Source organism: Chelonoidis abingdonii, chromosome 15 (genome assembly GCF_003597395.2).
Source record: "Chelonoidis abingdonii isolate Lonesome George chromosome 15, CheloAbing_2.0, whole genome shotgun sequence".
Taxonomy (NCBI): domain Eukaryota; kingdom Metazoa; phylum Chordata; order Testudines; family Testudinidae; genus Chelonoidis; species Chelonoidis abingdonii.
The window spans coordinates 54656363-54669472 of record NC_133783.1 but is presented as its reverse complement, the minus strand read 5'-3'; the positions used below and the strand labels follow the sequence as shown (position 1 = coordinate 54669472).

The window sequence follows — 13110 nt, the reverse complement described above, 5'->3', positions numbered from 1 at the left end:
CCATCCTGCAAGTGTAATAATTCCTAAATTGGCTGTGTTTTTCCATTTAGGCATCTGAAGAGAGACTTGGCACAGAGTTGATAAAGTTTTGTGTGGTCAAGTAGTCAGTTACTCTGATATACTTCATTAACAACTGCACAGCAATCAATTTAAGCTATTAACTTCTATTTACTGTTCTTTATCAAGCCAAAAGAATGGTGTTTAGGGGATAAGATTGATGTTTCAGGGGTTATTAAAATACCTTAGGTTCCATTAATAATTTAAATGTACATAATACAAATATGTTACAAGAAAAACATAGGTGTTTTAATATTACAAAACTGCCTTTTACTAGAAAAAGGATCTTTTGAACAGGAATAACAAGGAAACACTTCATTCCATAGCGTGTAATGAACTGTAAAGGCAAATTTCCAGTGACAAATTTATAAAACTTAATTTGATAGCTGTAATTTCTAATAATTTAGATTTCTCTGAATTTTGACAAAGTGGATGATTATGATCCTTTCTGATAGTAAAATGAAACATTGGTTCATGCAAAGTTGTAAACATAACAGAAGGTAAATTTAATATTTTCCAATCTGCAAAATTCACAGTTGTACTTTGTAAAATATTATATTTGTACATGTAATGATAATTGCATATTCTGTTTTCCACAATCAGTAACTTTGTTCTGTTAAGCATATTCAGACTGTAATTAAAAAACCTAAATAGTGGGCATTAATAAATTGATTGTGAATTAGATTCCTAAGCACTGTTTGAAGTTCTGGATTATTTTCTGTACTGTGAATGCCAGATGCATAGCTGCCAAAAATAAACATGCGTGACAACTCCTAAAGAGATTTTAAGTCATCTTCTGTTGTTCTAATTTGATGATAAAAGTTCTTCGGAATACTAACTATCTAGTTTAAGGGAAAATCGCTGTTATTGCTGCTCAATAATTTTAATATATTTTTAAAATAGTATCAAACAAGATAGACAGCTAAGCAATCTTACATATCTTTGATTTTTTTCTATAGTACCCATCACTCTAATATCAAAGCACTGAAGTGTTGAGCTAGATCTGCATATTAGGGTGTTGAGCTAGATCTGCATATTAAGGTGTGCAAGATAGCTAGTGTGAAAAATCAGGATGGGGGTAGGGAGTAATAAGTGCCTATATAAGAAAAAGTTCCCAAAATCAGGACATCTGGTCATCCTACTGCATATTGATGTTAATAGTGGGCTTAATCAAGGATTCTGCTCTTCACCATTTCCACGTTTGAGGAAGCAGTGTTAGGTTTCTATTTTGTTTTTTAATCCACTTTGGTTATGCTAGTAAAGATTTTAGTGAAAATTAATATTGCATTATATGTTCCTGTTGTAATCTTCATCCTTTCTGGTCCCATCTGTAGCCTTTCTTTGACATTCCTTGTGTTTTATGTCTAACTTTGATTGAAAGTTCATCAAGTCAAGGATTTGTCTTAATTTTTTTTTCTTCCAGTGGGCCATATGCACCTGTGGAGATGTGTAAACATACGTTGCCATGAAATTTAAGAAAAGGAATTGTATTTTGTACATGCAGCAAAGCTTTGTGCTCTTTCTGCACCTGCAGTTAACTAACAAAGAACACTCCAAGAACTGTGCAGTTTCACACACAGAGATGTTTTGTGCATAATAAAACAGTATGTACATGATTTTGCTGTTTTATCATGCAAAAAAAGCACAGGAATTTTAATTTTCCTAAAATACTGTTAAGAAAAAATCAAAAAGGACAAAATCCCCACCTACTCATAATGGTACAGACTCAAGCTGTGGCCATCTTTCCTGGATTTACTCTCCCTGGATCTGAGTCAGGCTGAGGGATCATCTAAGGAATATTTTTTTTCTTCAGTGAGATAATCCAATCATTTGTAGGTGTTGGGTGAAATCCAGGCCTTATTGAAGTTAACAGCCAAACTCCCAGTGACTTCAGTGGGGCCATGATTTCACCCATTGTGTCCATCTACATATACTTAAACATGAGTGCGGTCTGCTGCATGAAAGTTATTCTTTCTTGCCTCTTATATGTTGGCAAGGGATGTGTACACTATTTTTCAAAAAAGATAAAATGAGTAGATGGGAAGAATATTTTCAATCTTCAATCTAGTTAGGAAATGTTAGTGCTGTCATCCAAGAGACATGACTTTGCTTCCCAGCCTCTTTATCTCCAGACTGGAAGTAGGCATGCAGTCCCAGGACAGTGGAGGCTGGAGATCTGCTGCAATCCTGGGAATTTGATCCTTTCTGACAGAGATTGTTGTTGACTAGTTATAAAATAAATCCTTTCCAGTCTTCCTTGCTGAAAAAATTGTGGTTATGACACAGGCCCCAATCCAGTAATCACTTATTCATGGGCTTAACTTTACTAAGTGATTTAGTCAATAGTAGCGCATGCTTTAGGTTAAGTATGTTCATGAATGTTTGCAAGATCAGGGCCATAGACCCTTAACAGTAAGGATATAGAGGAGAGGAAAATGGGGATCCAGAAACTCCAGAAGAAAAGTGGAGATCTGCTTGGGGAAAAGTGCAATTTGAAACTGTGTTGGTATAATTTTCTTATTTTGCAAAACAAATCCTGTCTCATGAGATAATGCATCAAAAGCTCTAATTTGTTAGTGAATCTTTATAATACAAGTATATCACATTAACAAGAAACTTCTACTTTGATATTACAAACAGCACTAGAGATAAAACTGTGCATTCCCAAATAAGGAGAAACCTTCCAAGATAGATTGGAATGTAGTGTTTAATTGTGTAATCATAAAAGAATTACTTTGTTCTTTTTATTGGGTAATTATTTTATCATAAAGCCTTTGAAAATAAATAAATCCTCACCATAAAAGGATTATAAGGAGTACTTGGTATTATCACATTAACTGCAGTGAGAGTAAAGTCTAGTTCAGCATTTGATTTCCTCCCTGCTTTTGTCGGTGTCTTCTTTCTATGTACTCTCCTGGTTTTGTTGTTTTTTCTAAATTGCTTCCTCTTTAAAGTAGAACACTTTCTGTCAATCGTTTAAGAAGAGTAAACTTTTGTAATATGTCTGTCAGAGCCCTGTATAACAAACTAAGTGACTTACTTTTAAAAATACCCACAGATATGCTATGACTGATGTTGTTTTGCTTTTCTATGATAATTTTGAGATTAGAGATCTTTTCTTGTTTTTCATAATCCAAACATTTGTTCTGTTGCCATGTCTGCTTCCTGTTGTTGTTGTTGATCTAATAGTTGTCCTAGGAAGAACTACTTGACTTGCATGACTACAGTTGAGTGTTTTTCATAGTTCTTCTGTCTCCATTCTTTGGGGAGAGAAGGACATTTCTCTATACCAATATTTCATATATTTAATAAAACTTAAATACTGATTCTTTGTTTCTCAGCAACACATTTAGTGGGTTTTACAGGCATATAATTTGAAAAGAAAGTTTAGATTTTATTATCTTTATACCACTTTTCAACCTTTAGTTTTCATTGAGTAGAAATGCCTATACTTGAACAATATTAGAATTAGACTTTATAGTTTGGATTTTCATAAGCTGTCAGAGTTGGCCTAACTGCTTTCACTGAAATCTATGGGAGCTTTTGAAATCCTGAGTGCTTTTAAAAAAGCAAGTGGATATTCTGTATCTGATATTCCCCAGTGCACACTGGAGGAGAGTGGGAAGAGGCTCCATCATCGAGTCACCAGCCAGTACAGCAGAGCTAGTGTTGGGAGTGTAGCCAGCAGCAAATTATAACCTTCCATAGAGGCCTAATTTGTTCCTTGTGCTGCTCCTGTGGTGGCACAACTACATGCCACTCCATACACAGGGCTTGTGCCAAAACCAGAAATCTAGCTCTATATAAACAGACTATCTGACTCTAAATCATGGCTGCCTGCTGTATTCTCCAGAACCTATGATCAGACACTTTAAATGTAACCTTGCTGTGGTTCAAGAGCTAAATATAAAATTGCATGTTTACTGTTTAGTAATGGCACGTGGCACTTTACGAAGCACCTTCTCTAAGCACTTCACAGACTGTAATTGTTTTGCATCAATTCTGACACATTTTTCAGATGGAGAAACTGAAGTACAGTGGTGTTAAGGCATCTCAGTAATTCACTTGCAGGGCTAAGTGAAAAGAACCTATGAGACCTGTCTACCAAATTTGGCTCTAGTTATTAGAAATCATTCCCACTTGCCACAGTACACTTGTCAATACAACAGTCTCATTAAAATATTATAGGGCAAAAATAGACATTGGAAGTTATATTATGCAGCAGCCAGGCTTTTTAAATGATATAGTGGTACTCAGCGTTGACTGTGTTTTCTCTCTCAACTAGTTAACTGATCTAGACAGAACAGTGGTAGAAATTACTTTTAAGATGCCTTCATATTGTACAATAATACGATATATTCCTCTTCCACTTGAAACTAGAAATTAGGAAATAAGACTCTCAAAAACAAGCTATGATCAAAGATGATGGCAGAGGCAGACTTCTCTTAAGAATGCTCTGTGCTTTGTTATACCCCCTGGTGAGTTATAACGTGTTTATAATTGGTTTTTTGAACTCTTCAGCAGATCTTCTCACTCACCAACTGCTTATAGATGATGTGAATGTTAACTTTATTTCTGGAACTTTTGCTTGAATAAAAATGCTGAGTATGTGGAGGAGCAGGAGAGATTCAGTGGCCTTCTCTTTGATCAAAGTCTTGGAAACTCCTATCTTGATCCCAACAGAGGAAAGGCATTAAGAGTGCATTACTTTTTTGGTTTTGGTATAGGCCAGGAATTTTCTTAGGATGGCTCACCAGTGTCAGAACACTGTTTTTGAAGTTAGGAAAATACATAATTTTTTCTCCCCTGATGTTGCAACTGTAATCCCAGCCTCGTGGAAGTTTCTCCTTTAATGAAAAAGTGGATTTAGAGTTGGAAGGACAATTTGGTATTCTAGGTGTGACATGCAGACTTAAAATATTGTGTAGATGTCTTGGGTTGGTTTTGTTTTGGGAAGATTGATCTGGTCTAACTCTCAGAATTTAGGACATGTAACTATTCTGCAATGCAATTTGAAATGTGGGTAATAAATTATTTAAATTCAGAGGTTAGAGAATCTAAACCTCTGGTTGCCCTATTAACGTGCCTGCAAGAGCAGAGCTAGGGAACCCAAAGTTACTGGGTATTTGTGAGTTTGTATTAGTGATTACGAGCTTTGAAATTAATTTAAAACATTTTTAAATGTAAGAATTCTGGTATTTGATTTAAGGCGTTTTTTCAGCTCTTTTGAAGGTCTGTTAATCAGTGTGATTTGCAACGTTTTAATAGCTAACTGGTTTTGAAAAACAAAAATTCTTAGTGCAATATGTGACTACCTATGACAGTTGTGTGCAATACATTTAGACGGATCCCATTCTTAATTAGTACTTTTATTAGGAAGATGATAGATCGTGTGCTTTAATGCCATAGTCTTTATATTGGTCAATTTTTGTCCTTTGAATTTTGTTCTTTTTGTGTAGAAACATGCGTTTAGATAGTACTTTTCTGTATGTGTTCTTATAGGCCTTTGATTGCTCACATTTATAATCCGTTCGTTGTGTTCACTTAATGGTAGAAATGTAACGTGTTGTAAAATGAGATGCATCCATTTAACCTAATCTTTAAATCTTTGTCATATTTTACTGGAAAATAAATAACAGCTGAGCAAATTTTATGTCTAATTTTATAAATGTGTTAATAATCAATAGCTTTATAGTATATAAATATTTGGCAAAATGATAGGCACAATATATCTTTTGTAAAAGCAAGTTTTACAAAATCAGGAAATTAAGAACCACTTATCTCAACAGCAAGTTTGTCTTATTATGTAGGTGAGGAGACTGAGGCATATAAGCAGGGCAGCATGGGAGTGCCGGAGGGAAATGTGGGCAGTGTCTGTGCTTGCCAGACCTGCTTTTGGAAAAAAAATAGCAAATTTCAGTCTCCAGTATTGATCTGCACTTCCGAAAGCACCAAGTTCAGTTGGCTCTGATCCTTGACTACTATGAGTGATCCCATTCATTTCAGTGAGACTGCTCATGGTAGTAAACTGAAAGTTGTGCATATTTGCAAGATTGGGGCCTTAGATTTTAAAGCTAAACTAAATGAACAAATAACGAATATAAAATACAAGTGAGAGGCTATATCTCTTCACTATTTATCTCCTAAATCCTGCAAAAAGCAGCGATCAGTGATCACTTCTCATTTTCTCGCTAGCTCAGCTCTTCAATTTCTTTGCCATTATCTGGTTTGTTATTCAGTATCAGTATCAGAATGACTGTTGACTTCATTCCCTAGTAGAAGTGGTATCTTCAACAAAGATTAAAAGGTACAACTTTTTCTCTCATAGTAAAGCTACAGAAGAATAACGGCTAAGTAACTGAAAGTAATTCAATTTTTCATGACCAAGGTACTTCCTTTTTGCAAATATTGCCCAAGGTCCATGCTATGATATTTATACTCATGTTTGGCAAAGTTTCAGGGACCCATGAAGATAATGTTCTATGGATAGCCATGGCAGGTACTCATCAAGTCTGGGCGCTCATGTTGGAATGCGGAAAACTCCCAAAAGGAAGGTACGCCACTGTAGTGATAGATATTAGCTATTGATGAACAAGAGCCTTAAAACTTCAAGGAGACTTATCCTCTTAGAAAACACTTATGAATATATATAATTAAATGTTGTTTTACTTTGCATTATGCTAAATCATTTAAGTATTAATTATAAACCAAAGTGAAATACAAGTTAAAATAAAAGCAGTTCAAATACTTTTCTTTTGGTAACTTATATTTACCAGACAGAAATGATATAAGAATTCTATCTGAACTATTTCAGACTTGTCTTTGAACCTGGACACGTGTTTTTTCTTTAGTGATTTAAAGAAAGGAACCTGCCTTCGATTTGCTGGGAGTGGGAATGAAGAGAACCGAAACAATGCATACCCCCATAAGGCAGCCTTTGCCCAGCCTTCAGGTCTTTCTCTGGCTTCTGAAGAACCCTGGAACTGTATTTTTGTAGCAGATAGTGAGAGCAGCACTGTGCGAACAATCTCACTGAAAGATGGAGCAGTGAAACATCTTGTAGGGGGAGAGAGAGATCCATTGGTAATAGACTAACGCACAACTTCAATCTTCCCTGCACCAGCCTACCAATATTCCTCAAGCCTGATCTGGAGGAACCACTTTTAGGGGCAAGATGGTAGTTCTGTCTCCAGGCTCTTTCAGTTCTTAATTTCTCTGTTTAGTGTGCCAACGCAAGTTTTGTAATGCAGATTTTTGGTCAACAATAACTGGACTGACCAACTCATTCACAAAATCCACTGAATAACCATGCGTGGCAGTGATTGCTATTGAAATAGGCTGGCTTCACACTGGTGACCTAGAATGCAAAGGCTCCATATCCAGTCCCCCTAAGAGCTCCATTTGCCATGAGTGCATTTTTAAACAATAGCCAGTTAATTTCCATTTAATTACAGTGATTTGCACTGTCTACTGCCTTATATCAACATTGCATAACCAACTAATTGTACAAATTTAATCAATGCACTTTTTTAGAATTTATTTGCCTTTGGTGATGTTGATGAAGCAGGAATAAATGCAAAGCTGCAGCACCCCCTTGGAGTAACTTGGGACAAGAAAAGGAAACTACTTTATGTAGCAGATTCCTATAATCATAAGGTAAGTTGGTATAATATATTATGCAAAACTGAATTTATGTGACTCATTTCACCACCAGCATCAGAGTCAGATAGCATCAGAAAAGCATGTCTCTGTGGTTCAGTAACATAAAATTGTATTTTGTATACCTGAGGAAGTAAATGACATACTTTTTTTTTTTTTCTTGTTTTTGATCTTGGACTTCTATCTGGTCACCTGGTTTACTGTGTGTCTAGACTTGTGTACTGATGGGCAGTAGTACTGATGGGCAGTACACTGGCTGGGGAAGGTAAAATAAAGCTCCAAACAACAGTCGAAGCCCCTTTCCTCAGGACTGATTTTATTAACACAAAAAGGTACAAAAGAAGAGCAGAGCAATTCAGAATGCTTGGTCACAGCCGCCAGAGATCTTTTCAGCTTTGAGCTGAATTTCAGCTTTGATCAATTTGTTAAGGGGATATGCCCTCATCCATATAGCCTCTCATATTTCTGAGAGATAGAAGGGGTTGGTGGCTACTCTCATTGGCTCATTCATGGGCCAGTCATGAGGTGAGATAAAGATTGTGATGTGTAGATGTTTAATATCCCTATTTCTGTGAGTGTTGTAATTCTGCATTGATTAGATTGTTTACTCAACTAAAACAAATTTTTTACCCTGGCTAGGTCTACACAACTCTGTGTTGGTTAGGGTTGTGATTCTCCCCCTCTCCCTCCCCCCGACTCTTCTATACTACGATGGTTTGCCTGTATAGCTATACCAACAAACCTCTTCTACTATAGACTAACCCGAAATCTCTTTCAAGAAGGGTTAGACTCTATGAATAGAGGATGAAATCCTGAAGTCAGTGGATGTTTTGCCATTGACTTCACTAGGGCAAGGATTTCATCCTGCGTATAAACTGCCTTAATGTTTAGATTTAAAGTGATTGAATGCTTTTTAGAAGAATTTTAAAGCTAGAGGATTTGATACATAAAACAAAGGAATTGTCTTTGGTAGGAGGCTTAGATTTTTAACAGCTGCATTGGGTAATATATTTTGGAAAACGTTTTCATTAAATTATCCAATTCTCATTAAAAATTCTTATTACATTAGAAATTTATTTTTTCACATACAAGAGCAGACAACTTTTATCAAAAAATCTTCCTCTATGGTTATAATTTTTAATAATTATATTGTTTTGCATGAAAGACAAGTTGAGAGAGAATATCTTTTATTGGAACAACGTCTGTTGATGAGAGAGACCAGCTTTCAAGCTTGCACACCAACAGAAGTTGGTCCAGTGAGAGATGTTACCTCACTCACCTTGTCTCTCTAATATCCTGGGACCAACACAGCTACAACAACACTGCATGCAATTGTTTAGCATAAACAGTTGTACCCTTAAATAAAAAAATGACAATTTAAGAGTAGCAAAATGTTACTCAAATTAGCAAAAAATGCTGAATCCAGTAATTATTTTCTTGATGTGCTTTTAATCCTGAGTTTACTTAAAGCATGTTAAGGTTATTTATTCTTAGTATTTCATAATAAAATAATCCTGGATAGTAATACATTATTCCTGAAATTATATGGGTTTTTTGTTTGTTTTTTCACTTAAGCTGAAGAGTCAAGTATCTAATGTTACTCAATAATTCTCTAATTTGCAGTAGTAGATATTTAAGTAAAAGACTCTTTTCTTAAAAAATAGAAAAGTAAATATTTGGTATCTATTTTTCTTCAATACTTTAAAACAAAAATTTAATTTATTTGTTCTTTTAAAAACTGTTCAAGAGCCAGGAGCAAAGTAATTTGACAGGTTTCGTTTTTATATTTTACGGGAAACATGCCATTCAGCAGCATACAGATGTAGATACCACATTGATGAATGTTTTAGAAATACCTAAATGATGAGAGAGAGCACTGAATGAAGACCAAAAGAAGAGAAGTTGTCCTGCAGGGAAGCATGGGAGGTTAACAGAAGAAAGAAGCAGTTGGGACATGTATTAAAAACAATGTAAATACCCACCAGATTTTGAATTATGAGGCAGTGATTCCATCCTTGGATTCTGGTTATTACATAACCACTCAAACATCTCTCTTATAGTTTACATTGCCAACCCATGAAATAGAACTGTAACCCTGTACTCTATTTCATAGCTGACTGATTTCTTGTTTTCTACATTTAGGGCATGTATTTAGTTCACTCAAGACTACTTTCTTTGAATTATGGCATAAATCTTTCAGTAACAAATAGCTAAAATCATGCTTTAAGAAGGGAAACAACTTGTTCCCTAGGCTCCTATTGAAAAGCTGAAAGTTTGAAGGGACTTGACAACCCTGTGATTAAATAAGCCCAGTCAATCTTTCTCCCTTCCCCTATTTTACGTAAAATTAGATAAAATGCCTTTTAACCAGTGAGTTCTGGTACCCAGCTCATAAATTTTCAAGAAAGTGACTTTTTCATGTCTAATTATGGTAATGAAACTACAGATGATTGTTTGAAGTGATGCATGTTTGTATAATTTTTATTATCCTACATCTTAATTATCTGCGAGGCTGAAATTGTATTTACTGCTTATCTTGCTGTTAAATAGATTATTCTACGATTCCATTATATTAATGTTTTTTAAATATTTACTGAGGGTCTGTTTAAAATTACACAGTATGATTAAGTCAGTGCTGTAAATTAAAAAAGAAAATAACAATAGCAACAAAAATTAAATACCGAACGTTATGAATTACAGATGAAGTATTAGCATTCATTGTTTTTTAGTCATGGCTTTCAGTCTCTTCCCTTCTGCTTTCTTTTATTTTTCATGTTGCTAAGAACTAGGGCTGTCAAGCAATTAAACAAATTAATCGCAATTAATCTAATGGCACTGCTAAAGAATAATCAAATACCATTTATTTAAATATTTTTTGATGTTTTCTACATTTTCAAATATATTGATTTCAGTTACCACATAGAATACAAGGTGTACAGTTTTAACTTTATATTATCTTTATTACAAATATTTGCACAGTAAAAAACAAAAGAAATAGTATTCTTCCCTTCACCTAATACAATACTGTAGTGCAGTCTCTTTATCATGAAAGTTGATCTTACAAATGTAGAATTATATTTAAAAAAAAACTACACTCAAAAATAAAATAATGTAAAACTTTCGAGCCCGCAAGTCCAGTCAGTCCTACTTCTTGTTCAGCCAATCACTCTGACAAACAAGTTTGTTTACATTTGCAGGAGATAATGCTGCCCGCTTCTTGTTTACAATGTCACAGGTGTTCGCATGGCACTGTTGTAGCTGGCATCACAAGATATTTACATGCTAGATGCTCTAAAGATTCATATGTCCCTTCATGCTTCAGCCACCCTTCCAGAGGACATGCGCGCATGCTGATGACTGGTTCTGCTCAATAACAATCTGCACATTCATTTTCATCATTTGAGTCAGATGCCACCAGCAGAAGGTTGATTTTATATTTTGGTGGTTCAGTTCTGTAGTTTTCCCAACTGAGTGTTATTCTGTTAAGACTTCTGGAAGCATGCTCCACACCTCATTCCTCGCAGATTTTGAAAGGTACTTCAGATTCTTAAACCTTGGTTCAAGTGCTGTAGCTATCTTTAGAAATTTCACATTGGTACCTTCTTTGCATTTTGTCAAATCTGCAGTGAAAGTGTTCTTAAAATGAACAACTTGTGCTGGCTCATCATCTGAGATTGCTATAATATGAAATATATGGCAGAATGCGGGTAAAACAGAGCAGGAGACATAGAATTCTTCTGCAAGGAGTTCAGTCACAAATGTAATTAACACTTTTCTTTTTTTAAATGAGCATCATCAGCATGGAACCATGTCTGCTGGAATGGTGACCAAAGCATGAAGGGCCATACGAATGTTTAGCATACTTGGCATGTAAATACCTTGCAGTGTTGACTATGCAAGTGCCATGCAAAAGCCTGTTCTGACTTTCAGGTGACATTGTAAATAAGAAGTGGACAGCATTATGTCCTGTAAATGTAAACAAACTTGTTTGTCTTAGTGATTGGCTGAACAAGAAGTAGGATTGAGTGGACTTGCGGGCTCTAAAGTTTTACATTGATTTGTTTTTTTGAGTTCAGTTATGTAACCAAAAAAAATCTGCATTTGTAAGTAGCACTTTCACAATAAACAGATTGCACTTCAGTACTAGTCTGAGGAGAATTGAAAAATACTATTTCTTTATCATTTATACAGTGCAAATATTTGCAATAAAAATATAAAGTGAGCACTGTACACTTTGTATTTTGTGTTGTAATTTCAATCAATATGTTTGAAAATGTAGAAAAACATCCAAATGTATTTAATCAATTTCAATTGGTATTCTTTTGTTTAACAGGTTGATTAAAAAAGATTAATAGGTTAATTTTTTAATTGCGATTAATTTTTTTGAATTAATCACAAGTTAACTGCAATTAATCGACAGACCTACTAAGAAGCCATTCATACTAGACTGGGAACAGAGTTAAAGAACTATTTTTAAATTTAGTTTAAGATGCATATCAGTTAAACCAATTATTAAAACAGTTTGGGTGGCTGAACTATGTTACAGTTAAGATTTTCTTGTTTTTTTGTTTTGTTTTTTAAACTGTGTTTGACCTACAAATTCTTTAACTCACTTCACAGGAATAACAGGGGGTCCTTTTTTTCTTAATCTAATTTATATTAAAGTAAAACAAAATATATGAACATAACACAGATGGTGTGTTTGTATAGTTCCTACCACAGTTCCTAATTAGGGCCTTTGACTGCTCTCATAATATTAAAAAAAAAAAAAAAAAAAAAAAAAAAATTAAATCATATCCTACGTTTGTCACACAAACCTTCAAATGCTTTGCCATTCAGACCGAAGCATGTCACTTGTTCATTTCTTGCTGCAGGAAAACTAATACAATGGGAAGGAAGAGTCATTGTTTTTTATTCAGTTTTTTCAGATTGTTACTATTTAGTATTTATATTACATTAGCACGCAGAGACCTATTGTGGTTGGTGGTGGGGAGGGGGTTGTGTGTAGATAAGGTCCTAGCCCAGAAAATCTAACAGTCCCAAGTACCCAATCCTATAAAGTCTTAGCATGTTTTTAACCTCTCAGAAATCCTACTGAACTTAAAATTTTCATGATGTAAAGCTTAAGCATGTGTAGAAAACTTCGCAGGATTGGGGCCTAAGAAGCAAGTGGCATTTGAAAAAGGCACAGGGTGAGGGAATAAAACCAAAGATGTCAAATTTTCATGTACATTTGCAACTTTTAATAATAAATACAATGTGTATGAACAATCCCCAACTGTATGTAAACTAATTTTAAAACAGTTTTTAGTATTATGTATGCTAGGGGTTCACAAGGTATGTTTAGAATCATAGTGAATTTTTACAGTGGAAGTATGTGTAGGTTCATAATTG

The 13110-nt window shown here is 34.7% G+C and overlaps 1 protein-coding gene across 1 annotated transcript in view; it reads left to right on the top strand.

Annotated features, from left to right (window-relative positions):
• NHLRC2 (NHL repeat containing 2) overlaps positions 1 to 13110 on the top strand; it is a 66995-nt gene that overhangs the window by 46400 nt on the left and 7485 nt on the right. Inside the window, exons 6-8 of the mRNA XM_032775156.2 lie at positions 6512 to 6611; positions 6909 to 7140; positions 7591 to 7713. Coding sequence (XP_032631047.1) covers positions 6512 to 6611; positions 6909 to 7140; positions 7591 to 7713 — 455 coding nt within the window. The remainder of the gene's footprint in view (positions 1 to 6511; positions 6612 to 6908; positions 7141 to 7590; positions 7714 to 13110) is intronic.